This window comes from Syngnathoides biaculeatus, chromosome 3, assembly GCF_019802595.1.
Source record: "Syngnathoides biaculeatus isolate LvHL_M chromosome 3, ASM1980259v1, whole genome shotgun sequence".
NCBI classification, from domain to species: domain Eukaryota; kingdom Metazoa; phylum Chordata; class Actinopteri; order Syngnathiformes; family Syngnathidae; genus Syngnathoides; species Syngnathoides biaculeatus.
The window spans coordinates 37,535,354-37,562,597 of NC_084642.1; the positions used below are offsets into that span (position 1 = coordinate 37,535,354).

The 27,244-nt window shown below is 42.2% G+C and overlaps 1 protein-coding gene across 1 annotated transcript in view; it reads left to right on the forward strand.

The window, feature by feature from the left end:
• LOC133498606 (multiple epidermal growth factor-like domains protein 11) overlaps positions 1 to 27,244 on the forward strand; it is a 217,556-nt gene that overhangs the window by 54,603 nt on the left and 135,709 nt on the right. The window contains exons 4-5 of the mRNA XM_061815677.1: positions 3,284 to 3,384; positions 21,700 to 21,792. Coding sequence (XP_061671661.1) covers positions 3,284 to 3,384; positions 21,700 to 21,792 — 194 coding nt within the window. The remainder of the gene's footprint in view (positions 1 to 3,283; positions 3,385 to 21,699; positions 21,793 to 27,244) is intronic.

A 27,244-nucleotide genomic window follows, 5' to 3' on the forward strand; every position in this document is an offset into this window, starting at 1 on the left:
GCATGTAATGTTTGTGAGGCCAGGAGTAATTTAATGGTCATTTCGAACTTATAATTTGACAGTTACATGACGCCAGGCAGGAAAGAGTATAATTAATTTCTTTTTATATTTCCGTGTCTTTATACTACATATATTTTCAAAATTATATTTCAAATAGATAATTTTTTTCAATAAAATATAAATTTCTTTTGCATTCACTCTTTTGTGAAATTTTCATTTGCTACAACAATGATAGGTGAAAATATTCAGTAATATTATTTAAATGTGCATGATATTTAATACATGTATACATGCATATATGTCAAAAGCTCCAATATTATCTTTACAGGTTCTCCATTCCCAAACATTATGAGAAAAGCCCCTTTGGTCTTGGGTGATTGCTAAACAAAGTGGGGAAAATTGTTGCGGCACATTGCAACTGCAAGGGTGGCCTGGGAGAAGCTTGTTCACATGTTGCAGCACTGCTCTTTTGGGTTGAAGACAACATCAGGAAATGGGACTCAAAGACTGTCACACAAGAGAAAGCAAACTGGAAGCTGCCAACACCTTTAAAGGATGTGGAGTATCACCCAATTGGTGAAATTGACTTCAGCAAAGACAAAAGACCCTATCACAATGTTTTGACCATATAAATGTGCTGTACCCAATGTTATTCAAGTGCAAAAACAAACAAACCAATTTTACTTTAAAATTGTATTGTCTCATTCTCCGTCTAACATGTCAGGCTGTTCTGTACCCTGAAAATTGTTTTTAGTTCTACTTGTAACAGTTACCCTCTGTATTTGAAACAAAAACTGTGTGTGTGTATATATATATATATATATATATATATTTACATGAATTGCAATAAATGCCTTCCAAATGTAACAGATTTCTTTGTTTTCAATTTAGAGCGGTTTTTACTATCTTAGAATAACAAAATGTTCAAGGAAGAATGCAAAGTCCATTATCTTGAGCTTATAAAGCATGCTTGGGTATGATAGAATTCCACAAAGACGTGCAGTTAAGAATGCTCTTCACATCATTTTATGGATAAAGGAACACATTTTATTTCAATTTGCTGTACAGAGGGAATATTCCACTGATTTCCATATGATTGTTGGTCGGACCCCAGTCCGGATTAGTGGAACCATACAACTGTGCTGGCTTGCCTGAAACAATAATCATAAATAACAAAATGTTAATATATTTATTTTTTGTATGGCCAACTTACTTAATAAAACAGAACGCATCATATTCAAGTTTCAATAAGTTGTTGAAAGGATGCTGATGTTAAAACAAGTCCCCAGTTCTAAAATATTTCACAATTTAATTCATGTAACTCAGTACACTATCAAACAATGACCATATTATTCAGACCACACCAGAAAAAACGTTTCAAAACAGTTTCAGAACAGTATTTTTTAACATCATTATAAGTGGAAGCACGTTTTTCCTGTTTGTGAGGGCCCTGTCCACATTCCGGGCAGAGGTTGACGATAGTATTGTCGACACGAGCCATATCATCAATGAGCATGTGACCCTCCAAGCAATCGCTTGGTCTTCCAATATGGCGCGAGGCCGAAAATCACCTGATTGTGACGTCGTGTCGCAGGCCTCTGGTCTTTGATTCAGCAATACCTGTCTATCCAGGCAATGTGAATGACGTGTAAGATCTTCATGTTCATCAACATATAAAAGAAGAAACTTCTGACTTGTGGTCCTAATAAAACTGAATGTGACATGACAAATTGTGTCACATTTTTGACTCGGCGTTTGCATGGATTACCAAGATAAAAGACATAATCATATGCTCCCCAATCTCACTTGCTGTCTGGTTCTGTATGTACAGTACAATAATATTGTAACTGAATGTGACAGACAGACGTTCACTGCAATCTCTCTAACACTTGGCACTCCAGCTCTGTCCGATGTGGTCATTTTCATGAAGGACTGTCAGCGTATTGGCTTTAATGATCACATTAAACTTTACAGCCACCACTTAAGCTCCTTTGGCTAAGAGCTGAGTCATTGAACTTCAGAGGGGGGATAAATGTCAGAAAACATTGTCCTTGACTGAGAAGGAGACACTTCAGTTCACTTGAACATTTAGGTCACTTTCATCTTCTCCGAAGATGTATGATTGTATCATATTTTGATGAGATTCTCAAAGGGACCCTATGCAAAACACCATCATGAAAATTTTTTCTACCTTGAAAATTTTGCTGCATTATTTTAATGAGATCATGAGCAAACGTGTAAGGAACAAACAGTTGACTCATTTCTCATGACATATAACAAAATTTTTATATTTCACATCACAAATGTTTGAAAATTGGAACTGCACTTGAAAACTATACTTTTTCAGTATACTTATCTCGTGCCTACCAAATGATTACAGGATGAATTTCTTTGCAATACAGATTGGTGTGTTGGTAGGGAGGTGGAAGGCTAAAACCCTCACAGTGGACATGCACACTATGACTGAGTGTAATACAGATAAGAGTGACAAGCTAGTAGAGAGATGTGGGCAAGCCTTAATTGCTGATGCCAGAAGATATGTGTGGTGAGTCATAGATTGTATCATGTTACATACATTATTGTTGATGTTGGTGCTGATGCATTAGTACGGTTTCTCTCAGATGTTTCCTTTATGTAGAAAATAATTCATACGGGTGGAATAGTGGGTGACTGATTAGCACATTCGCCTCACAGTTCAGAGTTTAAATTAAGCCTTCCCATACCTGCATGGGTTTTGTCCAGGTACTCCAGTTTGCTCCCATATCCCCAAAACATGCATGGTAGGTTGATTGAAGACTCCTAATTGCCCATAGATATGAATGTGAGTCCAAATGGTTGTTTTTATGTGCCTTTTGATAGGTGACTAGTTCATGGTGTATCCTGCCTCTTGGCAAGAGTCACCATGGTCTCCATCACTACTGGGACCCTAGTGAAGATAAGGCATATGGAAATCGAATGAATGAATGAATAATTCATATCTATTCCCAGTGACCAAGACAAATCGAAGGAATGAAGCGAAAGAATTATACTCTGCTGTTCCTCCTGTGGTAGATACATGGGGATTAATTTTGGGGCAGTTGCTGGTTAATGTGGCCTGAGTTTGAGCTTCTTGCATGTTTGCCACATTTCTTAATGAAGAAAATATTTTACAGTAACTCAGTGGAAATGTGTTCTGTGTATCGCTGATACTTTCATACAAGGTGTCCATGCTGTTTAGCAACTACCGTTGTAACAAAGAACATGTCAGACACCATGTGCATGTATTTGTTCTGTTCCCATGCAGGATCAGCTACAAGACAGGCTACAGAAGAGGAGTGAGAACCATGTATCGGCGACGCTCTCAGTGCTGCCCGGGTTTCTATGAATTTGCAGACCTGTGTGTTCGTAAGTTGTATCTGCTTGGTGTATATATCCTCTGGGTATGCATGGCTGGCTGGACAATAAATTGAAAATAAAGCTTCTGATATGTACAGACGAATATTCTCAATCACCCAGGTCATTTAATTTCCAGGGCATTGAATCCATCACAACCGGATTGTTCTGGTTGCCATAGAAGATGTTTCGTCTCTCATCTTACCATCCGTCACCAGTTCATCCAAGTAGGCTTAGTAGGAAGGAGTAGCCATAATTAAGGCATCTTTATACTTGGGCGTGCAGCGACCGTTCTCATGTCATTTCCTCTATCCTGCATAAAGTTAGCCTTTGTGAACAGTTTGAAAATGTGCTGCAGTTCTTCTCCATGTTAGAGAAGTCGCTACGGGTGGTGTTGACGAGGACACCACCGGGTGGAGTTTCCCTCACCACATTTTGGTCATTTCAGGGAGCCGATTTTCCTTTCCATTCCATAACAAGGAATGAAGCAACAACAATAGCAACTGAGGAACACAGTCTACATGAACAAATGGACCTAAATGACCAGATGATAGGTTTAATCATGCTGCAAAATCAATCAAGAAGGTGGCAGCAGTGAGGAACAGTGAGTAAAACATCACAGCGCGTGAGTAAAATGGACCAACCACGAGAGGTTATTCCTTGACTTTCTCGATGCAGCGACTTTTTTTCTTTTTACATGTGTGCAGCAAGATATACAGGGGCTATGTGTAGGTAACATGATGCAATGTGGGCGTAGTCGACAGTGCGACCGTGGGAGTATAAAGAGGCCTTTAGTGTGGAGAAACCCAACTATTTTTGCTTTGCTTTGGCTTGTGAGTGCAAATCTAAGATATGAGTGCTGTATGGTACCAGGTAACTCAACTCACTTCACAACAAACAGCAGTTTAGCAGGTATAATTTGAAAACTATTATTCGGACAAAAGTAAATATCTGCAAGCAACAGTATGGTTTCATGCCTAGAAAGAATACCACAGATGCAATATTTGCCTTGAAATATGCCAGAATAGTACACAACATGTATGAGGGCACCACAACAGTGGTGTGATGTGCTATAGATGTGACTCAGGGATCAGCCCTGAGCCACTTCCTGTTTGCTGTGGTAATGCATAGGTTGACAGATGAGGTTAGACTGGAATCCCCTTGGACCATGATGTTTGCAGATGACATTGTGATCTGCAGTGAAAGTAGGGAGCAGGTGGAGGAATAATTAGAAAGATGGAGACATGCACCGGAAATGAGAGGAATGAAGACTAGTCAAAGTAAAACAGAATATATGTGCGTGAATGGGGGGGGGGGGTAAATGTGAGGAGAAGAGATAGCAAGGGTGGACGACTTCAAATACTTGGGGTCAACAATCCAGAGCAATGGTGAGTGTAGTAAGGAAGTGAAAAAACAGGTCCAAGCAGGTTGGAACACCTGCCGGAAGTTGTCTGGTGTGTTATGTGACAGAAGAGTCTCTTCTTGGATGAAGGGCACAGTTTATAAAACAGTGGCGAGCCAAGCCGTGATGTACAGATTAGAGACGGTGGTACTGAAGAGACAACAGGAAGCAGAGTTGGAGGTGGCAGAACTGAAGACGATGAAGTTCTCTCTAGGAGTGAGCAGGGTAGATAAGATTAGAAACGAGCTCATGAGGGGGACAGCCAAAGTTAGATGTTTTGGAGACAAGGTTCAAGAGCGCAGACTTCAATGCTTTGGACACGACGTGTACACTAGCTTGGACATGAAAGAAGGAGAAAAGGATCTCTACAGGTTGGCCAGACAGAGGGATAGAAATGGGAAGAATGTGTAGCAGGTAATGGTGATTAAGGATAGAGATGGAAATGTGTTGACTAGTGCCAGTAGTGTATTAAATAGATGGAAAGAATACTTTGAGAAGTTGATGAATGAAGAAAATGAGAGAAGGAAGAGTAGAAGACGCAAGTGTGAAGGACCAGGAAATCGCAATGATTAGTAAGGGGGGAGTTAGAAAGGCACTACAAAGGATGAAAAATGGAAAGGCAGTTGGTCCTGATGACATACCGGTGGAGGTATGGAAGCAATTTGGAGAGATGGTTGCAGAGTTTTTGACCAACTTATTCGACAGAATACTAGCAGACGAAAAGATGCCTGAAGAATGGAGGAAACGTGTACGAGTTCCCATTTTTAAGAACAAAGGCAATGTTCAGAGCTGTGGGAATTATAGAGTAGTGGAGGCTAGACGAGTAGACTAGCCTCTTGTTTGTATGACTCTTGTATGACTTCCTCTATTTTGGGGTTCCACCACCAAGTCTCGTTCTCCCCTTTCCGACCAGAAGACATACCGAGTACTCTCCTGTCTGTCTCTCTGATGACCTTAGGTGTAGTAGTCCAGTCGTCCGGGAGCTTCTCCTGTCCATCAAGAGCCTGTCTCACCTTTATCCGAAAGGCCGCACAACATTCTTCCTTTCTCAGCTTCCACCACAAGGTTCTCTGCTCTACCTTTGTCTTCTTAATCTTCTTACCCACCACCAGAGTGTCACGACCCATCGGAACAGAGGTAGGACCCAAATGCAGGAGGACACAGGAGACGGAGAGGTAATTCGGGAAAAACGTTTATCAATCCAAGGTAGGGGATCGGGCAGGCAGTCAGGTACAGCAGCGATAATCAGGACGTCGGGTGTAGAGAGCAAGTCAGCCGGCAGGCAGGAGTTGGTTCACGGGAGATCGATCGAAGCAGGGAGGAGTATCAAGGGAGTCAGGCTTATGGGGTCGGTCGGAGAACAGGCGAAGGTCGGTACACATGGGTTGACGATCAGGGATACAGGGGTGCTGGAACAGGGCATGAACCTCAATGATCTGGTGGAGGACCCGTCATCATTGGGGTCCAATATATACAGGGATAATCAGCCCGCATGAGGCGCAGATGTGTGCGATTGCGCAGGCACCCGCACAGCCCTGGCTGGAGCATGACACAGAGTCATCTTAGCCTCTTCTGGAAATAAGTGTTCACTACAGCTATTTCCATCATTTTTGCAAAGTCCACCACCATCTGACCCTCAAAGTTCCTTTCCTGGATGCCGTACTTACCCATCACTTCTTCATCGCCCCTGTTTCCTTCACCATGTATGTCCATTACAACCTGCACCAATGACAACTGTCTGTCTGTCTGGAATGCTCAGAACTACTTCATCTAGTTCCGTTGTTATCCCGGGCCACGACCGGTCTGGTCTGGAATTCTTTAGATGAACGCTCATATTTGTTTGCCACAATTTTTACACTGGATGCCCTTCCTGATGAAACCCTCTACATTTATCCGGGCTTGGTACCGGCCTACAGATTGTACTGGCAAACTGTTAGATTGATATGGATCCATTCAACTACCCTACCCCTTCGGGGGCTGCAAGAATCCTTTATCCCATCCTTAACCTGAGTCTCAATTTCTTATTAAAAAATAAATAAAAAATCAAAAGCCTTTAATGTCATTATATGCTGTGCATAAAACGAAATGATGAGTGCTTCTCCACAAGTTGGAAGGTGCAATAAAATAGAATAAAAATCAAAGAACATCTTGGGTAAAAACAATAGATAAAACATCAAGGCACAGTTATTGCATAAATAAATGAAAAAATATAAATGCACAAAAGTGCCATTGCATAATATTCCATTACAGTACTGATGTGTTCAGTGATTTTCAGTTTAAGGAGTTTCTGGCTCTGGGGAAAAAGCTGTCCTTGAATCTGGTTGTCCGTGTTTTGTGGAACCTTTACCACCTGCCAGAGGGCAGCAGGTTAAACAGGTGATGACCAGAATGTGAAGAGTCCTTTACAATGTTAGTAGCTCTGCTGTGATAGCGGGAGTTGGCAATGTCCTCTAAGGAGGGCAGAGAGCAGAACAGTGATCTTCTGGGCAGTGTCAACCGCTCTTTGCAGAGCTTTCCTGTCCACTGCTGTGCATCGGCATACCACAGTTTGGTGCAGTATGTGAGGATGCTCTCCACAGTGGTTCTGTAAAAGGCCTTTGGCAGCTTCGCTTCCAAATTGTTCTTAACGAGCGCTCTCAGGATGTGGAGTCGCTGTTGGGCCTTTTTCACCACCGCAGTGCTATTTACAGTTCAAGGGAGTTTTTCTGTGATGTAGACTCCTAGAAATTTGAAGAAGTGGAGCCTCTCCACACACTCCCCATTGATGAACAATGGTCGGTTGCCGCACTTCCGGAAGTCCAGAAGGATTTCCTTTGTCTTTATGGTTTTCTGTGTAAGATTGTTTGCAGAACATCACGTTGGCAATTTACCAATCTCGTCTCTCTAGGCAGACTCATCTCCTTCTGAGATAAGCACGATCACGGTGATATCATCAGCAAACTTGATAATGGAGTTGCTGGGATGGGCTGGTATGCAGTCATATGTGTACAGAGAGTATAGCAGAAGGCTCAGACCACAGCCTTGGGGGGACCCGGTACTGAGGGTGATTGAGGAAGAGTGGTGTGGGCCAAGTCTAAAGGACTGTGGATGGTTTGTGAGGAAGTCTTTAATCCAGCAGCAGATGAAAGGAGATACTCCAAGGAGGGAAAGTTTGTCAACCAAAATACCTGGGATGATGGTATGAAAGGCTGAAGTAAAGTCTATGAAAAGCATCCTGATGTAGTTTCCTTGGCGTACCAGGTGGCTCTATGCAGTGTGGAGAACTATTGTGATAGCATCCTTGGTGGACCAGTTTCCTCTGTAGACAAACTGGTAGGGTCGAGTGAGGGAGGAAGCGAGCCCCTTATGTGGCATGCAACCAGCCTCTCAAAGCACTTCATGATCACGGGTGTGAGTGCAACAGGCCTGCAATTATTTAGACTCTCAACGGCTGCTTTCTTTGGGATGGAGATGATTGTTGCAGGTTTCAGGCAGGAGGGAATGGTTGATTGTTGCAGGGATCTGTTGAAGATTTTTGTGAAAACACCTGTAAGCTGATCAGCACAGGCCTTCGGTACCTTCCCTGGCACTCCGTCTGGGCCAGCAGCCTTCCTGATATTTACAGTCCTGAGCACACCTCACTTCATGTTCTTGAAGCGTCAGTGTGCCTCTGATTGGAGGTGGTTGTGATGAGCCTGGGTTTGAGCTGTCCATCTCAAAACAGGCAAAGAAATGGTTTAGTTACTCTGCCAGCGAGGCGTCTGTGTTTCTGGCACACATCTTCTTCCTACTGTTGGAGTTTGTGATGTGTTATAATCCCTCTGACATTTTTTTTTTGTTTTCTGTGAAGCACTCCTCAATATTTCTTTTGTAGGCCACCTTAGCCACTCTGATGCCCCTCTTTAAGTCGACTCTAGTGGAACTGTTCTGTGCCTTGTCCCCTGACCTGAAGGCGGTGTTGCAGTGTCTCAGGAGTGCCTTAGTCTCTTGGGTCATCCAGGGTTTTTAGTTGGGGAAAACCCAGTTCTGCCTATTTACAGTCACAGTGTCGATACAGTTTTTGATGTAAACCTTGTGTCACCTAATCTATCTTTTGTTCCGCTGATTGCTTGGGAACACCTGCATCTTTTCGTCCCTGATTTTTGGAAACATGTCCATTTTCTTTTTGGGTGGTGAATGATGTAAACAATAAAAATTGTTGCCAGCCAATAACTTAATATTTTATTATATATATATAATCATATTTATGCAGTAACCGTCTGCCTTGTAAACATGTCTGTGTTGCCAAAAATTGTCAATGAAACTCACAGATAGTGCAGTACACACTTCACTGAAACCACGTATTCAATTGATAGAGCCTCAAGAAACATTCATCTCCAAATTATGCAAGTGGGAGGAGTCTGCTTATTGAAAGTTGGATGTTTTGGAGACAAGGTTAGAGAGAGCAGACTTAGATGGTTTGGACATGTTCAGAGGTGAGAGAGTAAGAATATTGGTAGAAGGGTGGTGAGGATGGAGCTGCCAGGCTAAAGAGTTAGAGAGAGACCAAAGAAAAGGTTGATGGATGTTGTGAGGAAGGACATGAGGACAGTAGGTGTTAGAGAAGCAGATGCACGAGATAGGCTTAGATGTCAAAAGATGACATGCTGGGGCGACCCCTAACGGGACAAGCCGAAAGGAAAAGAAGAAGAAGGAGAAGTCTGCTTATGAAAAGTGCAGCATCCAAACATTGCACTTTTGTTAGGAGATCAATGAAATCTCGTTTCAGTACCTCTGAGTGCTGCTTGGGAATATCCTTGGCCCCTGCGTGTATAATGATAGATTTCACAGGTGAGTGTTGATCAGTGAGCTTCAGGATTTTTCGATTGATATCAGACATCATGTCATTATTAAAACACGGTACTTTGGTGTTTTCTCACCCCAGAAGTGTTTCACATCCTTGACGACTTCATCTCCAACTATTAACGTTCGGGGTCCCAATTGTTTCTTGCATGATTGAATTTCATACCTTTCAGTGGTGGTTGGGGATGACCAATCTTGGCCAAGGTCTTGTAAAGAGAGATGACATTTCATGTCCCTAGAGCCAGCTTCTGTAGCCAGGGATGGGATTGCCAAGGTCCCGGCCTTCAGCCATCGCCCAGCTCACACAGCACCCAATCCCTATGGCCCCTCCCACAGGTGGTGAGCCCATAACAATGGGGACCCATGTTACCCTTTCCGGCTATGCCCGGCCGGGCCTCATGGTTGCAGAACCGCCTACCAGGCCAATGCCCTCGAGCAGGAAAGGGGAACGTCAGTCCATTCAAATTTTTCATCATATCGGTCTTTTTGCTTTGTCTGGTCCCCTGTTTTCAATGGATGATTCTACCAAGTGTGTGAAGCACCAGACATCTTAGCTGCTAGGTACATTGGACCTACAAAACCCTCCACCATGATAAAGTGATGGATTCCAGGAGGGGTAGTTCTAGTTCTTCCGTCTGGATCTGGAAGTCTCATAGGGTGGTAGCTTGTTCTTTCTCAACTACCTTTGAATGTGTTTAGCCAAGAGACCTCCAGACGATATGAAACACAGATGTGTCTGAACACTATTCCAGCTAATTAGTTGTGGTTACAAATGGAAATTAGCTTACACTCCGTTCCTGATTATTGCCATTTGCACGTAGTCTTGATAAAACAAGTCATAATATAGTGCTGCTCTTGATGAAGTAAACAACATTACTTTATAGAAACAGTGGCTCGTTTTGGTTTATAGGCCCCAGCATGTTCAACTTATCTTTGGTTTGTGGTTCTTATCTTTATCATCATAACTCATACTTGTTTTGAATTTTGCAGTTCGGCTCCTTGTTAGAGAACAGCAAGTTTTACAAAAAGCATTAGGAGTAATGATGTACTGTAAGTTTCAGCATTTTACATGACATTAGTGGTTGATATAATTCCTGTTTTATGGCACTGGCAGTTGGGACGCCGGAACAAATTTTCTTAATACACTTGAGTCGATCCAAGCTTGACCCATGGATGAATGTGTACCTGTTTTAGGCTCATCTCCCCGCAGGGAACTAATGCTCTTCATAAATATTACAGAAAGTTTATGGAGACTGTGGCTGCGGCACTGACTGCGAATGCTGGGAAAGTTGATGAACCTTTGGACAATTTCCCCTCAAAAATCTCAAATGCCATGAATGCTGTCACATCTGTTATAAATAAGACCATCCTGAGTCAACCTAGAACAACAATGAACAACATCAACAGAACAGACAAACATCAAACCATCCTCTACATCAAAGTGCAGGAAAGCAGAACGCAAGTGGACAAAAAATAAACTCTAAATTAATTATTACCTCTACAGTCTTTGTAATTTTAACCAAGAGTTAGTCAGGGCTAGACAGCAACACTTTTCTGAAATCAGTCGTAAGAACCTCAACAATACTAGCACTCTGTTTTCTGTGGCTGACAAGGTCATAACACCCCTGGATCAGATAGCTCCAGAAATTGTAACAGCAGACAAATACGATTTGGATTCCTTGTAAATTTGCTGGTGTTGTTGTGTCTTCATGTTTAAATGTTCCATATCTTTGGGCTTGGCTCCCAGTAAATTCCAGGAAGAACTGCTGGAGAATATGTTATTGTTTCCACAGTCCACATCTGTCCTCGTTGTTGAGTTAAATTGCTGTCTGGTAGCACAACTCTGCTCACCATTTTGAGACATCAGTAGAGTGGTTTCATTCCCCGACTGTCCATATACACCCACATAGACTTCAAGACGCCAGAATTTCAATTTCAGAATCGACATCCTCTGCAGCAGTCCATTAGAGAAATGTATCCAATTAATTAATTAATTAATTAATTTTCAAACGTTTATTCAACCAGTCATCAATGGTGTAGCGGTACACTCGCCTGACTTTACTCCAGATAGCATGGGTTCAGTTCCCACTGAGTGAAAGTGTCTGTATACAATGTGTGCCCAGCTACTGACTGGCGACAAGTTTCGGCTATAGTCTGCCTTTCGGCCGAAGGTGGCTGCCAATGGTTCCAGCAGTCATGAGGATACGTGACTTGGAAAATGGATGGATGGATGTTTATTCAATTCATCTAACTATCTCATTTTTTTTTAATACCGCCTATACTCACTACGGTTATGAGCATGCTGGAGGCCATCCTAGCTATCTTCGGGTGCACCCTGAACTGGTCACCAGCCAATTGCAGGACACATATAAAAAAATAATACTTCACCCGCACATTCACACCGATTACCAATTTAGAGTCTTCAATTAACCTATCACACGTTTTGGGGATGTGGAAGGAACCTGGAGTGTATGGAAAAAACCCAGCCAGCATGGGGACAACATCCAAACCTACAGCCCGGGATTTGAACTCTGGTCCTCAGAACTGTGAGGTAGTTGTCCACCATGCTGACATTCAATTCAGTTAAAAAAAAAAAAAAAAAAGACTGAGTTAGCAAGACAAATTATGCTGTTGTTTTCCGAGTAACCATGTAGTCTTTGTGTCAGAAATCCACTTTTATCCAGTAGATGACTACATTAACTGAAAAACCCATGTTTCATGAACTCACAATGTAAATTTGTAGCACGGCTCCGATGAACTTGTAAGCATGAACTGTATTTATATACTATAAGTGGCATAGAAAATGAATGCTTTTCAGATGCATAATTCTATGTTGTTCAATCCCATCATTATCTTGTACTGATGCACTTTACCTAAAAGAAATTCATTATCCACCCTAGATGGTAAATTGTATAGGACAGTGCTGCTATTTCATATGTGAATGGGTGGCCCGAGGGGTACGCAAGAGCCAAAGAGAAGCACGTTGTGTCTTTATTCAACATCATCTTGTAAACAGCCAAATTTGATTCTCCTGTAGGACTTGGACTAATACCCCACGAGTCCACTGTACTGAGTTGCCTACATCGGCCACCCGCTTGCACGCACGTGCTTTACTCCTGGTTTAAATGTGGGTTGTTGGCTTGCTTGGCTATCTTGTTTGTATTTTTGTATGTACTTACCTCTCAATAGTTTCGTTGTTCTTCTATCATCTTGATCTTACTTGGGCAAGATGGGTTCTTACATTGCTAAAAGCTGCATTACCTGGACCTCCATTGTTTTTTGTTGTTTTGTTTTTCATGACGTGATTTTGATGTTTGGTGTGTTCTATGTTTTAGTCTGTCTGACAAAGAACTTTTTGAACATGTTTGTCAATGTACTAAATAATTTATTTTATTATTATTATTGTTATTATTATTAGTTAAAATGAAGGAAAAGGTTAGATTTTCGTCATGTTTTTATTGAGTATTTATGGCATATTTTTCATAGTTTGAACAGAAAATGGGCTCAGCTGGGTCAGTCCCAAAAATGTCTACAGTGTATCCAGAAATTATCCACAGGTCTTCATTTTGTTCAAATTTCCTCCAGCCTTATTCTAAAATTGAATTAATGATTTCTTTCTCAAAATTCTAACACCTCACAATGACAGCATGAAACATTTTTGGAGAAAATATTTGCAAATGTACAGACCCTTTCCCAAAAAAATTTCATGTCATGGAAAAGTTCATTAATTTCCAATTTCAATTTCAAAAAATTGGAATAATGTGAAGAAGTCAGCAGAAAATTTGCAGGCCATAAATGTCTTAAACTAACCGTCTACTAAAACCAAACCACCTGCACATGTTTCCCCAGATGTCATTAAATTGCTTCAGTTTGGTCCAATTGTCTCCCTTGGGTTAAAAATGGGGAACAATCCAGACTTGAGAGCTGGGCAGAAAATCATCAGTGATACTCCCAGAGAATGAGTAAGCCATAAAACTTCATTCATCAACATCTGGCTGTTCACAGAGTACTATGTCTAAGCATATCAAGTGAAATTGTTGTGGAAGGACAAAATGTGAGAGAGGATGCACCAGGAAAGAGATGACCATGGGCTTCAGTGGATTATCTAGCAGAGATCCAAAAAGAGTGAAATTAGGCAGGAGTCATAGCTTCAAAAACCACCAAATTAAAACAACCTGGCCAGTTCAACAACATTGTCTTTTCCGATGAAAGTAAAGTGTTCTTTCCTTTGGGAATCAAGGTCCAAGGGTTTGCAGTAAAACGTGAAGAACAGAACCCAAGTTGCTTGAGGTCCAATGTGAAATATCCAAAGTCAGTCATGGTTTGGGGTGCAATGTCCAGTGCAGGGGTTGGTAAACTCGGGTTTCTTAAATCCAAGGTCACTGCGGTGTGGTTGTGTTAAAGTAGAAAGAAAGAAAAGTAGACAGTCAATGTTGGATGATGTCAGCGGGGCGCGATGACACAGGATGCTAAGTGAGTGCAGCAAGAGGCAGTTTGGTGGTTGAAAGGCAAAATATCACCCACATTAAACAGTACAGTTGGACTCACGTCTAGGTTGTTCAATAACATGACATGGTGTCAGAAGTAACGGAGATTTGTTTTGCATGGTGGTGGAGAGAGGATGAGTCTACATGGAGGAAACCAGACCGGCGGTGCCATAGCTCCCGCCCCGGGGGACAACGCACCTCACCGGCCGACAATCGCTGCTGGACTGAGCGCTACTTTCAACATCCAGCCACCGGATCCCTTTGACTTTTCAAAGCCACAGGAATGGGACAAATGGATCCGGAGATTTGAAAGGTTTTCCTTGGCAAATAACCTACAAGCAAGCTGTGAGAAGAACCAAATAAATATGTTGATTTATTGCATGTGAGGCGAGGGAGATGACATTCACCTTGGATTAAATCTGTCGGACCACCAAAGAGACGTATACCAAGGAGTGAGAGGGGGATTCTAGACTTTTTTTGTTGTGAAGAAAAACATCATCTCGGTGCCCACCAAGTTCAACGTTCGTTATCAGAGAGAGGGAGAAAGCGTGCATTCTTTTGTCACTTTACTTTATGCCCTGACAGAGCATTGTAACTATGGTGTGTTGCACCAGCAACTGAACAAAGACAGAATTGTGGTTGACATGCTGGACAAGGGGTTGTCTGAACGCAGGCAGTCGGATGCGGATCTAACTTTGGATAAAGCCATAAGAATGGCACGGCAGCGGGAGGGGGTGAAGAAACAGCAGTTTTGTTTGTGTGGGGTAACCCGTTCCGAGGCAAGTGATACAAGATCTGATGACAGAGTGTTCAAGAGCACCTCCAGGTCAGCTAAACACAAATCTCACGATTCAAACAGCCAAACAAGCCACACAGTGCTCAGCAACATAATGAAAGCACAGTCACTGTGTCAAAAATGTGACAGCTCTCCTTTTCATCCCAAGCGTGACTGTCCTGCTAAGGATGTAAAGTGTCATGCATGTGTAAGGAAGGGACATTACAGGCGTGTGTGCAAGTCCAAATCTGTGCATGAGGTTGAAGAGGAGCAGGTTGAAGAAGTCTTTCTTGGCAGCATCACGACAGATGGAGACCCTGGGATGGTCAAAATTGACATTAATAAAAGCAGTGTCAAGTTCAAAATCGACACAGGCGCCGATGTGACAGTCTTGGTGCACACTGTGTTCCAAAGCATATACAGTGACAAGTCACCCACACTCAAGAAGGCAACAAAGTCACAAAGTCACATGTGTGATTGTGGAGTTTGCATGTTCTCCCGGTGCCTGCGTGGGTTTTCTCCGGGCACTCCGGTTTCCTCCCACATCCCAAAAACATGCAACATTAATTGTACACTCTAAATTGCCACTAGGTGTGATTGTGAGTGTGACTATTTGTCTCTATGTGCCCTGCAATTGGCTGGCAACTAGTTCAGGGTGTACCCCGCCTCCTGCCCGTTGACAGCTGGGATAGGCTCCAGCACTCCCCGTGACCCTAGTTAGGATAAGCGGCTAAAAGAAAATGGATGGATGGATAACTTTCATTCATGCTGGGGATGAGGATTTTTTTTTTAATTCCTGGAAAATTGAATGATTGCAAAATTCCCTGTAGCCACCATCCACAGCCACTCTCTCAGGGTTGAAGAAACACTCAATGCAGCCCTTAGTAATCTGCTGCTGCTCCCTTATGGTTGTTGCCCCATGTCATTAGTCTTTTCTCCTGGTAAATTCCGGAAGGTGGGGGGTGCCTGATCCATTGCTCTTTCCATAGTTCATATCTGTATTTTTTTGTGGAGCTAATTGTTTGGTAGCCTGGCCCTGTCCAGCACTTTGAAGCTCGACGGGAATGTCCATTTATCTCAAAATTCATTTCAAGGCCGTGGATTTTCATTTGTAGTACCTCCATCTTCTGAATATGTTAGTGATAGCCTCAGTGGAAAATGAAGGCATCATGTTGCCGGTCTTTTTCCCAATATCAGGTTTGTGCTAGTTCCAAGCTACGATCATGAATGGTGATGGGGTATCAGAAAATGTTAAAAAATGGTCATGTGTCACAGCATGTACAAAGAGGTGAAAAAAGATTCAGGAGATGCTCCTTGAGCTGTTTTTTTTTCAAAGTAAAAACAAGCTTCTCAACAAGAATAATGTACACAATAATAAGAGCAAGCAGGTAAAGTGTCTTTATTGTACATGAGCAGAAAGTGCTTAATTGAAAGCTTGGGGACAAATGGACAATTACCTGAAGCATACGAAGCATCGGTTCTGTCAGGATGAATGGACCAAAATTCCTGCCAACTATTTTGAGAAACTTGCGCAAGGATATCCAAAATGTTTGACCAAAGTCATACAGTTTAAAGGCACTGGTATCAAATACTAATGAAATATATATGAATATCTGACTTTGAAGAAAGTAATTACATTTGTCTTTTAAAAAGTCCATCTCTCATTATTCTGTCTGTTAGCAAACAAATAATGTTACTAATCCTAACGGAAGTAAAACAAAAAGCTTTCGTTTGATTTCATGTAGCTTCTGGATTTCAGGCAGTGAGAAAAAAAAGCGTTTTTTATATAGTGTAGGTAAATGTCTGCTTTGAATGTGTGAATGTGTATGTGTCAACATACAGTTCTTGCTGTTGGCATCAGAATAAAGTAGTTTCATACCAAAATTTACAGAACCAATTGCATGGCTCATATTTTTTACATAATCATTTGTTTTTAATTAGTTTAGGGTGCACCTACCCAAACATTGCTGAGATAGGCTTTAGCTCTCCTGAGACCCTTGTGACTATAAGCGGCTCAGAACGTGAATGGATGGGACGTTTTCACATTATTTTTCTGTGGAATTTAGACTACCTTTATTTGTTATTAAGGAGTCACTAGCTCAAACAGAGGGGAAAGAAAGGTAAGAAGCATATCATATATGCGCGATAGAAGAGCAAAAGTCTCCAAGCTGTCAGCCTGTCGTCTGCCTGCACACATCCTACCTGATGAATGATGCAGTATTCATCGTCTGATTCACAAGTGAGTCTCACAAAATGAGCTGCAAGGGATGATAGAGGAGAAGTTCAGCCTGTCAAATTTGAACAACTTGTGTATTAGATAACGGAGATGATTTTTCTGATCTTTTCACTACATTAAGTTTAAGTGTGTGTCAGTCTAGCTACAGATGAGACACATACAATCTGTTCTTTCTGACTTAATTTAACCCATAGAAACGAAACGGGATTTCTAAAAAAATTTGAATTATTTTTCAGTTAAAAATAGACACCCTCTGTGCTTGTGTAGGTAGTTATTCATGGATTTTGAAACCCCACTCAAACAATACAGTTCTTCTCCTTCTTCTTTTCTTTTCAGCTTGTCCCGTAAGGGGTCACCACAGCGTGTCATCTTTTTCCATTTAAGCCAATCTCGTGCATCTTCCTCTTTAACACCAACTACATGTCTTCCCTTACCACATCCATCAAACCTTCTCTTTGGTCTTCCTCTCGCTCTTTTGCCTGGTAGCTCCATCCTCAGCACCCTTCTACAAATATATATTCACTCTCTCGCCTCTGGACAGGTCCAAACCATTGAATTCTGCTCTCTCGAACCTTCTTTCCAAAATATCCATCTTTGGCTGTCCCTCATTTCTAATCCTATCCAACCTGCTCACCCCCAGAGAGAACCTTAACATCTTCATTTCTGCCACCTCCAGTTCTGCTTCCTGTTGTTTCTTCAGTCCCACCGTCTCTAATCCGTACATCATGGCCGGCCTTGCCACTGTTTTATCAAGTTGCCCTTCATCCTAGCAGAGACTCTTCTTTCACATAACACACCAGACACCTTCCGCCAACTGTTCCAACCTGCTTGGACCCGTTTTTTTTTCACTTCCTTACCACACACCATTGCTCTGGATTGTTGACCCCAGGTATTTGAAGTCGTCTACCCTTGGTATCTCTTGTCCCTGGAGCCTCACTCTTCCCCCTGCACCCCTCTCATTCACGCACATATATTCTGTTTTACTTTGGCTAATCTTCATTCCTCTCCTTTCCTGTGCATGCCTCCATCTTTCCAATTGTTCCTCCACCTGCTCCCTGCTTTCACTACATATCACAATGTCATCTGTGAACAACGTGGTCCAAGGAGATTCCAGTCTAACCTCATCTGTCAGCCTACCCATTACCACAGCAAACAGGAAGGGGCTCAGAGCTGATCCCTGATTCAGTCCCACCTCCATCTTAAATTCTTCTGTCACACCTCACCATTGTTCTGCTGCTTTCATACATGACATGATTCACAAGGTTGCTGTATGACATATATTTCCACTCATGGAGCACCTGTCACTGGTATGTTGAAGGTTTCTTTCAACAAAAACATACACAAGAAAACGTTGCATCTTGCACCTTGTTGTATGTCATGTATATACTGTATATAACTGGTGTGAAAACGTTTTTGCCCCTTCATGATTTCAGTTTTTTTTGTGCATATCTATCACGCACAAAGGTTTCAAAACATCCAACTAATTTTAATATCAGAGAAAACCCAAAGAAATACAAAATACAGTTTTCAAATGATAATTAAATTTACAAAAAAAAATCCAAACCTTTCTAAACCCTCTGTGAAAAAGTAATTGTCCCCATCACAGTCACTAACCACAAATTTGGCAAAGGTGAGTTAAGATTCACAAGCCACACCAAACCTGATTAGCACCATACTTGTTGAAAAAAGAAATCACATTAAGTAGAATCTGTCAGAGAAAGTGAAGTAGCCTCATGAACCAATGTATCATGCCACTATCCAAAGAAATTAAGAAGAGATGAGAAAAAAGTGATTGAAATCCATCAGTCTGTAAAGCATTAGAAACCCATTTCCAAGGCTTTGAGCCTCCAGCGAGCCACTGTCAGAGCCATTATCCAGAAATGGAAAAAATTGGGAACAGTGGCAAACATTCCCAGGAGTGGACGACCAACTAAAATGACTCCAAGAGTGCGACAACGACTCATCCAAGAGGTGGCAAAAGAACCTCAAACAACACCTAAAGACCTCTAGTCCTCGCTGCTCTCAGTTAAGGTCAATGTTCATGACTTGACCATAAGATTGACAGTGACCAAAAATGGGATCCATGGGAGAGTTCTCTGGTGAAAATGCCTCCTGTCAACAAAGAATACAAAGGCTCGTCTCACATTTGCCCAAAAACATCTTGATGATCTTTAAGACGTTTGGAGAAACATTCTGTCGACTGCCGAGAAAAAAATTAACTTTTTGGAAGGTTTGTGGCCCATTACATCTGGCATAAAAATGCCACTATATTTGATGAAAAAGAACATTATGCTAACAGTGAAGCACGGTGGTAGCAGTGTGATGGCTGATCCAAAGGCTGCTTTGCTGTGATTGATGGAACAATGAATTCTGCTGTCTACCAGAAAATCCAGAAGAACATCCAACCACTAGTTTGTGCACCAAACTCAAGTGGTCTTGGAGCATGCGCCAAGACAATGATCCAAAACAAACCAGCAAGTCCACCTCTTAATGGCTCAAAGGAAAAAAAAAAGATTTAGGATTGGACAACTCAAATGTCTGTACTTAAATCCAATTGAGATGCTGTGTTGTGACCATAAATGGGCAGTTCGTGCTAGAAAATCCTACAATATGGCAGAGTTGAAACAATTCTGCCAAGAAGATTGGGAAAAAAATTCTTCTAGAGCCGGGGTGGCCAATCCGCTGCCTCCTTTCGTCTGGCTTTCGTGAAGGCAGGAAAGCATATCAAAGTTCTGTTCATGAGCGGTAATTCTGGTATTAAAACACAAAAGGTAAATGAATGGCTAAAGAAATAATTGACACAAAACATGCACTTCAAACGCTATTTACATCCTCTGAGCATGCTTTGCGGCACTAAGGATCTCTCATTAGGGAGTGCTCCAAAGCATACTGGGAGGATGTAAATAGCGTTTAAAGTGCATGTTTTGTGTCAAGTATTTCTTGAGTCATTCTTTTATTTATTTTCTGATTTCCTAGTTATGCTATACTGTTTGGTGCGGTGTGAAAATTTTAGTTCGACACCAAGAGTATGTATGACATCGTCAGTAATGACCTGCCTACACACCCAGCATGTGGGGCAATATAAGCTTCTTCTGCCTGAAGATGTGGAATGCAATTGTTCCTCACTGCCTCATGAGTGCCATCACTTACATACACACTAAAACCCCTGGAAGCATGCTAACAGTGTAACCAATGTGTTCAAGTTTACTTTATTGGACAAATCACACAATTATAAACATCAGGTAGGGTGTCCATTTTGGAGAAAATTCAAGACTTTTAAGTTCCTCTTATGGTTGCAAAAATATGGTACATATCATTCAAAGGTCTAGTATGACTACATCCATTATTCGTAGAGTTTTGTTATTCGGTTGGGTGTAAGGAACATAATCCCTACGAATAATGGGGAACACTGTATAAAAATGGAAAGACAAAATATTTTGTTGATATTGTCAGCCAGAGTTGCTATGCAAAGTTACCAATGTCCTTTCACCATCCCTGCTCCTTATACTGTGTTGAGTGTTTTTGTTTGAACAGCAAGAGTCGTGTTTTTCTTTTAACTCCTCATTTAAAAAACACTATTCAAACAACACATTTTTCATACTTTTGAAATTGTAGGGTCAAGGTTGCATCTGGCTACTAGTATGGACTGAATTGTTGGTAACAATGGGGAAATGAAATTACATTATTTATGTAATGTACTGTATTGGCATCAGAGAAGCTAACAGGCATTACTCTAGGAGGATTGCCCACCGCTTTACCAACAGCAGAGACACCGGGAACATGTGGCGTCATTTCCAGACCATCATGGACTACAAGTCCTCCCCACAGACCTGTGACAACTCCTCTTCGCTGATGGATTATCTCAATGACTTCTTTGCTCACTTTGAGGCAGACAACACCACCACAGCACAAAAGATCCCTCTCCTTCCTAACGACTGGTTGCTGCTGCTGTTCCTGGGCACCGTGTGGAGATGTGGGGAGGACTCAGAAGGACTAATGGAAGCAAGGCCTCTGGACTGGGTGACACTCCTGGCCGTGCCCTGATAGACTATGCAGATAAGCTCACAGATGTCCTCATCGACATCTTCAACACCTCATTGAGCCAAGTCGTTGTTCTAACCTGTTGCGGTTGCAATTACTCTCATCGCTATGAAATGCTTCGAGCACATCAAGGGGCATGTGGAAATGAAATGACCAGGTTTACAGCAATAAATGCACAGTCACTGTGTGATACAGCGCTGACATTCCTGGGGGTCTAACCTGATGTTTTGTTTGTTAGTTCATCAAAATAAATTGGAAATGATTTGAAAGAGAACTGGTACATATTTATTAACTGAGATACAAAAATTATAGTAAGAAGATTTTAGACGATATTGAATTTTTTGTATGTCATATGGGCTGGTATGATTACCCAAAATACACATAGACAAATGTTTACAATGCATATGAAGTAATAATGAAATTTAGATGGAGCAAGGAACATTTTGTGATGTCAGTCATTGCCATGGTGCAGTAAGCACAGATCAACATGGTCTTAGCTCTCAGAGTAAGACAAGCATGATAACCGCTTATAATGAACACCCTTTTTATTATTTTTTATTCTCAGCTTTGTGTACTGAGGAGTGTGCCCACGGTCGCTGTGTCTCTCCTGATACCTGTCAATGTGAGCCTGGCTGGGGAGGACTGGACTGCTCCAACGGTGAGTTCCAAACTAGGTTGTTTTGTACAAGTCTGGCTGCATTGTTTGCCTTTCATTGCAACAGTGGGTGAGGTCCCCAAAAACAGTTTGTGCTTGGTGCCAGTCAACTCTGTGTTGGATATGTTACATGGGGCTTCATCTCATAAAAGAAATAACCTGCATTCGAGTGATGTTATAACTTCTTCCACATTGACTCTCTACTTACAGTGAAGAAAACAAGTATTTGAACACCCTGCTATATTGCAAGTTCCCCCACTTAGAAATCATGGAGGGGTCTGAAATTTTCATCGTAGGTGCATGTCCACTGTGAGAGAGATAATCTAAAAAGAAAAACCCAGAAATCACAATGTATGATTTTTTTAATGGTTTATTTGTGTGATACAGCTGCAAATAAGTACTTGAACACCTGTCTATCACCTAGAATTCTGACCTCAAAGACCAGTTAGTCCGCCTTTAAAGGTCCACCTCCACTCCATGTATTATCCTGAATCAGATGCACCTGTGTGAGGTCGTTAGCTGCATAAAGAGACCTGTCCACCCCATACTATCAGTAAAACTCAAACTTGTAACATGGCCAAGACCAAAAAGCTGTCCAAAGACACCAGTGACACAATTGTACAACTCCACATGGCTGGAAAGGGCTATGGAGAAATTTCCAAGCATCTTGGTGAAAAAAAGGTCCATTGTTGGAACAATCATTAGAAAATAGAAGAAGCTAAACATGACGGTCGATCTCAATCGGAGTTGAGTCCCATGCAAGATATCACCTTGTGGGGTCTCAGTGATCCTTAGAAAGGTGAGGAATCAGCCCAGGACTACATGAAAGGACTTGGTCAATGACCTGAATAGAGACTGTTGGTAATACACTAAGACTAAAACCAGCACATGTCAAGGCCCATCTTAATTTTGCCAATGACTATTTGAATGATACAGAGGAGTCATGGGAGAAGGTTTTGTGGTCAGATGAGACTAAAAGGGAATGCTTTGGTCATAAATTTCACTAACCGTGTTTGGAGGAAGACAAATGATGAGTTCCATCCCAAGAACACCATCCCTACTGTGAAGCATGGGGGTGGTAGCATCATGCTTTGGGGGTGTTTTTCTGGACATGGGACAGGACGACTGCACTGTATTAAGGAGAGGATGACTGTGGCCATGTATTATGAAATTTTGGAGAACAAACCCTCAGTCAGAGCATTGAAGATGGGTCGTGGCTGGGTCTTTCAACATGATATTGACCCGAGGTGCACAGCCAGGAAAACCAAGGATTGGCACCGTAAGAAGCATATCAAGCTTCTGGCATGGCCTAGCCAGTCTACAGACCTAAACCCAATAGAAAATCTTTGGAGGGAGCTGAAACCCCATGTTTCTCAGTGACAGCCCAGAAACCTGTCTGATATAGAGAAGATCTGTGTAGAGGAGTGGACCAAAGTCCCTCATGCAGTGTGTGCAAACCTGGTGAACAACCACAGGAAACGTTTGACCTCTGCAATTGCAAACAAAGGCTACTTTATCAAATATTAACTTTGGTTTTCTCAGGTGTTCAAATACATATTTTCAGCTGTATCACACAAATAAACCATTAAAAAAAACCATACATTGTGATTTCTGGATTTTTCTGTTTAGATTACCTCTCTCACAGTGGACATGCACCTACAATGAAAATTTCAGACCCCTCCATGATTTCTAAGTGGGAGAACTTGCAATAAAGCAGGGTGTTCAAATACTCATTTTCTTCACTGTAACCCAGTGGTTCACAAACTTTTTGTTTTTTGCAGCATCCCCATCTTGGAGATGAAATCATTTTCTACACCCCCCCACCCCACACCCCCATCCACACACACACACACACGCACCATTTTTCAATAAACACACTTACTTGCTTACCTTGCAAACATTATTCCTTTGGAATGAACAAAAACATGAACATCTAGTGGTCTGTGGCCACTTTTATTAAGAATTACACTGAATTTATCAAGCTACCAAGAGTATACCGACCTCAACTTTTTTTTTTTGCTAAAATTTAATGTATTGCATTCCTGCATTTCAATGGCTCGTGTGGACTTGCTTTGTGCTGCAGATTTTATTCTAGTTGTGGACACAACTCTGAGACTTCCACTTAAAGTTAATTTGTTAATGTCCCGCTTTAACCTGTATTTGCACTTGATCGGTGGAGGACCCAAATGCAGGACGCAGAGGCAGTTTGGGAAAAGTGTTTGTTTCCAAGTCGGGGATCAGGCAGACAATCAAGTGGAGCAGCGGTAGTTAGGACGTCGGGCATAGAGAGCAGGTCCACGGGCAGGCAGGGGTCGGTACACAGGAGATCGATCAGAGAAGGCAGGAGTATCAAAGAGGTCAGTCGGAGGACAGGCGGAGGTCGGTACACCAGGGTTCACGATCAAAAATACAGGAGTGCAGGAACGAGGCATGAGTTGGGACGATCTGGCGAAGACCAGTCGTCCCCTGGGTCCTATAAATACAGGGGTTAATCAATGAGGATGAGGCGCAGGTGTGCGCCTCCTAATCAGCGCCGGTGTGCTGAGACCCGCCCGGCCAGGGCTGGACCGGCAGGACCATGACAAGTAGGATGTGGCAAAAGGCATCAGTATTTCCATGGCTCGCTTGCTTAGCAGTGAGATGTCCTTTTCCACCCCAATCCAAAAGGCAGCTAGTACCTTGGTGCTGAAACTGCAGCCTCAAAGCTGAATCAGCAGTGACATCAATAAACGGCTCCTCTACGGTCGCACTGAAGTCAGCAGCTAGTCTGACATTGAAGGTTTCTTGGATCCAGTCATATTTTGCAGGATCCTACTCTGGGAAGTATCTCTGGAAATGTTTTTGCCCAGCAGGAATATGATTTTTTATGCATGTGGGCACAGTACAGTATTTTGCAGCTTCTTGGCACTGATGATGTTGGTATTTTCAAGATGCTTAGTAGTAAAATTGGCTTCATCTGCTGGGTGTAACTTAATAATGAAAGTGTTCATGGTACTTGTATCTGGGATCTTGTTCTTTCCATCAGTGTTTGTGGGTGCGCCCCCCAGTTTGAAAACCACTGACTTAACCAACACACATTAAAATCCAAGGTTAAAAACACTGTGACCAACAAAATATGACGGCAACATTTAACTCATAAACGTCATCCGGCAAGACTCTGAGTTTGACGACGTGGTGAAGAAGGAGCTGAGCCAAAGACTTTGCCCAAACTTGTCTGAATTTCCATATTTTAAAAATGTTGGCAGTTGTTCCAGTACAGTATAGTCTGAAAAGGGATAAAAATCATTCCATATACTGTTCAATTGCACAGCATAATCAGGGTTCAATTATTGAAATTGTGAATATTGTGAATAATTGTGACTACAATATTTTTGTATGTTTTTTTTAATGGTGGATGCAGTTGCAGCCTGAATCAAAATAGATTTCAATGTCCCTAGTGTATTAAAACAGATTATTTGCTAGACTCGGGATTCTATTTTAAAAACAAACAACTTGCTGATAAATTGATTTGGAGTTTATGCATGGACAGTTTAAATGTTCTAACATTGTGAATTTAGTTCTATGTCTTTTCTTGCATGCTATTTGTATTAATATTATTAAGTTTCCTCATTATGGGATAAATAACGCTTATTTTCTCTTAAAACTACTTATTTTAATAATACTATACTTTAACCTGACCCTGTTCTATGATGACAAAAAGTCTGCATCACTGCAGATGCTACACCAATCTGCCTGTCGAACTCAGGTTTCATTCTTCCTTCCCTCGTGAACAAGACCCCAAGATTGTCTATCTCCTCCACTTGGTGCAGGATCTCGTCCCCGGCCTGGAGAGGGCACGCCACGCTTTTACAAATAGGACCGTGTTCTTAGAATTGGAGGTGCTGATTTTCATCCCAGCCGCTTCACACTCAGCTGTGAACTGCTCCATTGAGTACTTGAGATCATAGCTTGATAAAGCAAACAGAACCACATCATCAACAAAAAGCAGATATGGAATACCAAGGCCACCAAACATGACCCTCCTATACCTCAGCTGTCCATAAATTCTGACCATAAACGGTATGAACAGAATTGGTGAGAAAGGGTGACCTTGGTGGAATGTAACCCTCACTGGAAACAAGTCTGACTTACTGCCGGCAATGCAGACAAGAGTTTGACACTGGTTGGAAAGGGCCCGGAGAGCCCATATCAAGGGTTTCGCTACCCCATACTCCTGAAGCTCCCTGACAGGATTCCCTGAGGGTCTGGGTTGAACACCTTCTCCAAGTCCACAAGACACATATAGATTGGTGGGCAAACTCCCATGCACCCCCAAGGACTCTGCCGGGGGTGTAAAGCTGGTCTGTCGTTCCACAGATAGGACTAAAACTACATGGCTCTTACTGAATCTGAGATTTGACTTCCTGATGGACTCTCCTCTCCAGCACCGCTGAATAGACCTTACCAGAGAGGCTGAGGAATGTGATCCCGCTGTATTTGGAACACACCCTCCTGTCTCCATCTTAAAAAATGGGACCATGACCTAAGTCTTCCAATTCAGAGGCACTGTCCGCAATGTCCATGGGATGTTGCAGAGGCACCAGGCCAGTTCCACAAAATCCATAGCATTTAGGAACTCCGGGTAAATCTTATCCACCGCCGAGGAGCTTCTTAACCTCCTCAGAGACCTCAACCTTGGAGAACCTGTCTCAGAGAACTCAGACTCTGCTTCCTCATGAGAACGTGTGTCAGTGGATTTGAGGAGGTCTTTGAAGTATTCTCCCCACCAATTCACAGTGTTCCGAGTGAAGGTCAGCAGCGCCCCATCCTCACTATCAACAGATTTGATGGTGCACTGCTTTCCCCTTCTGAGACACCAGACGGAGGACCCAAATTTCCTCGAAGTAATTGGGAAGTCTTTCTCCATGGCCTCACCGAACTCCACCCATGTCCGAGTTTTTGTTCAGTGACCACCAAAGGTGCATTATGCTTGGCCAACTGGTACTCATCCACTTCATCGGGAGTCCCACAGTCTAAAAAGAGTAAAGAGCAAATTTAATAGCATGTTCACAAAGTCAGTCACTGAACTGAGACCTACGGTGTCCTGGTATCATGTGCACGTGTGGACACCATTTTGCTTGAACATGGGGTTTGTTATGGACAATCCATGATGAGTACAGAAGTCCAATAACAGAACACCGTTCAGGTTCTGATCGATGTGGGTGTGGGGATGTTCCTTCCAATCACACCTTTCCATGTTTCACTGTCATTACACACATGAGAATTGAAGACCCCCAACAAAACGATAAAGTCCCCAGTGGGAGTACTCTATAGAACACCCTCTAAGGCAGGGGTGCTCACATTTTTTCACCATGCGAGCGACTTACAAAATGACCAAGTCAAAATGATCTATCTACTTTAAAATGCAAAAACATGTAATTATTTTCAAATGTATTTTATTGTACAATGTACATTG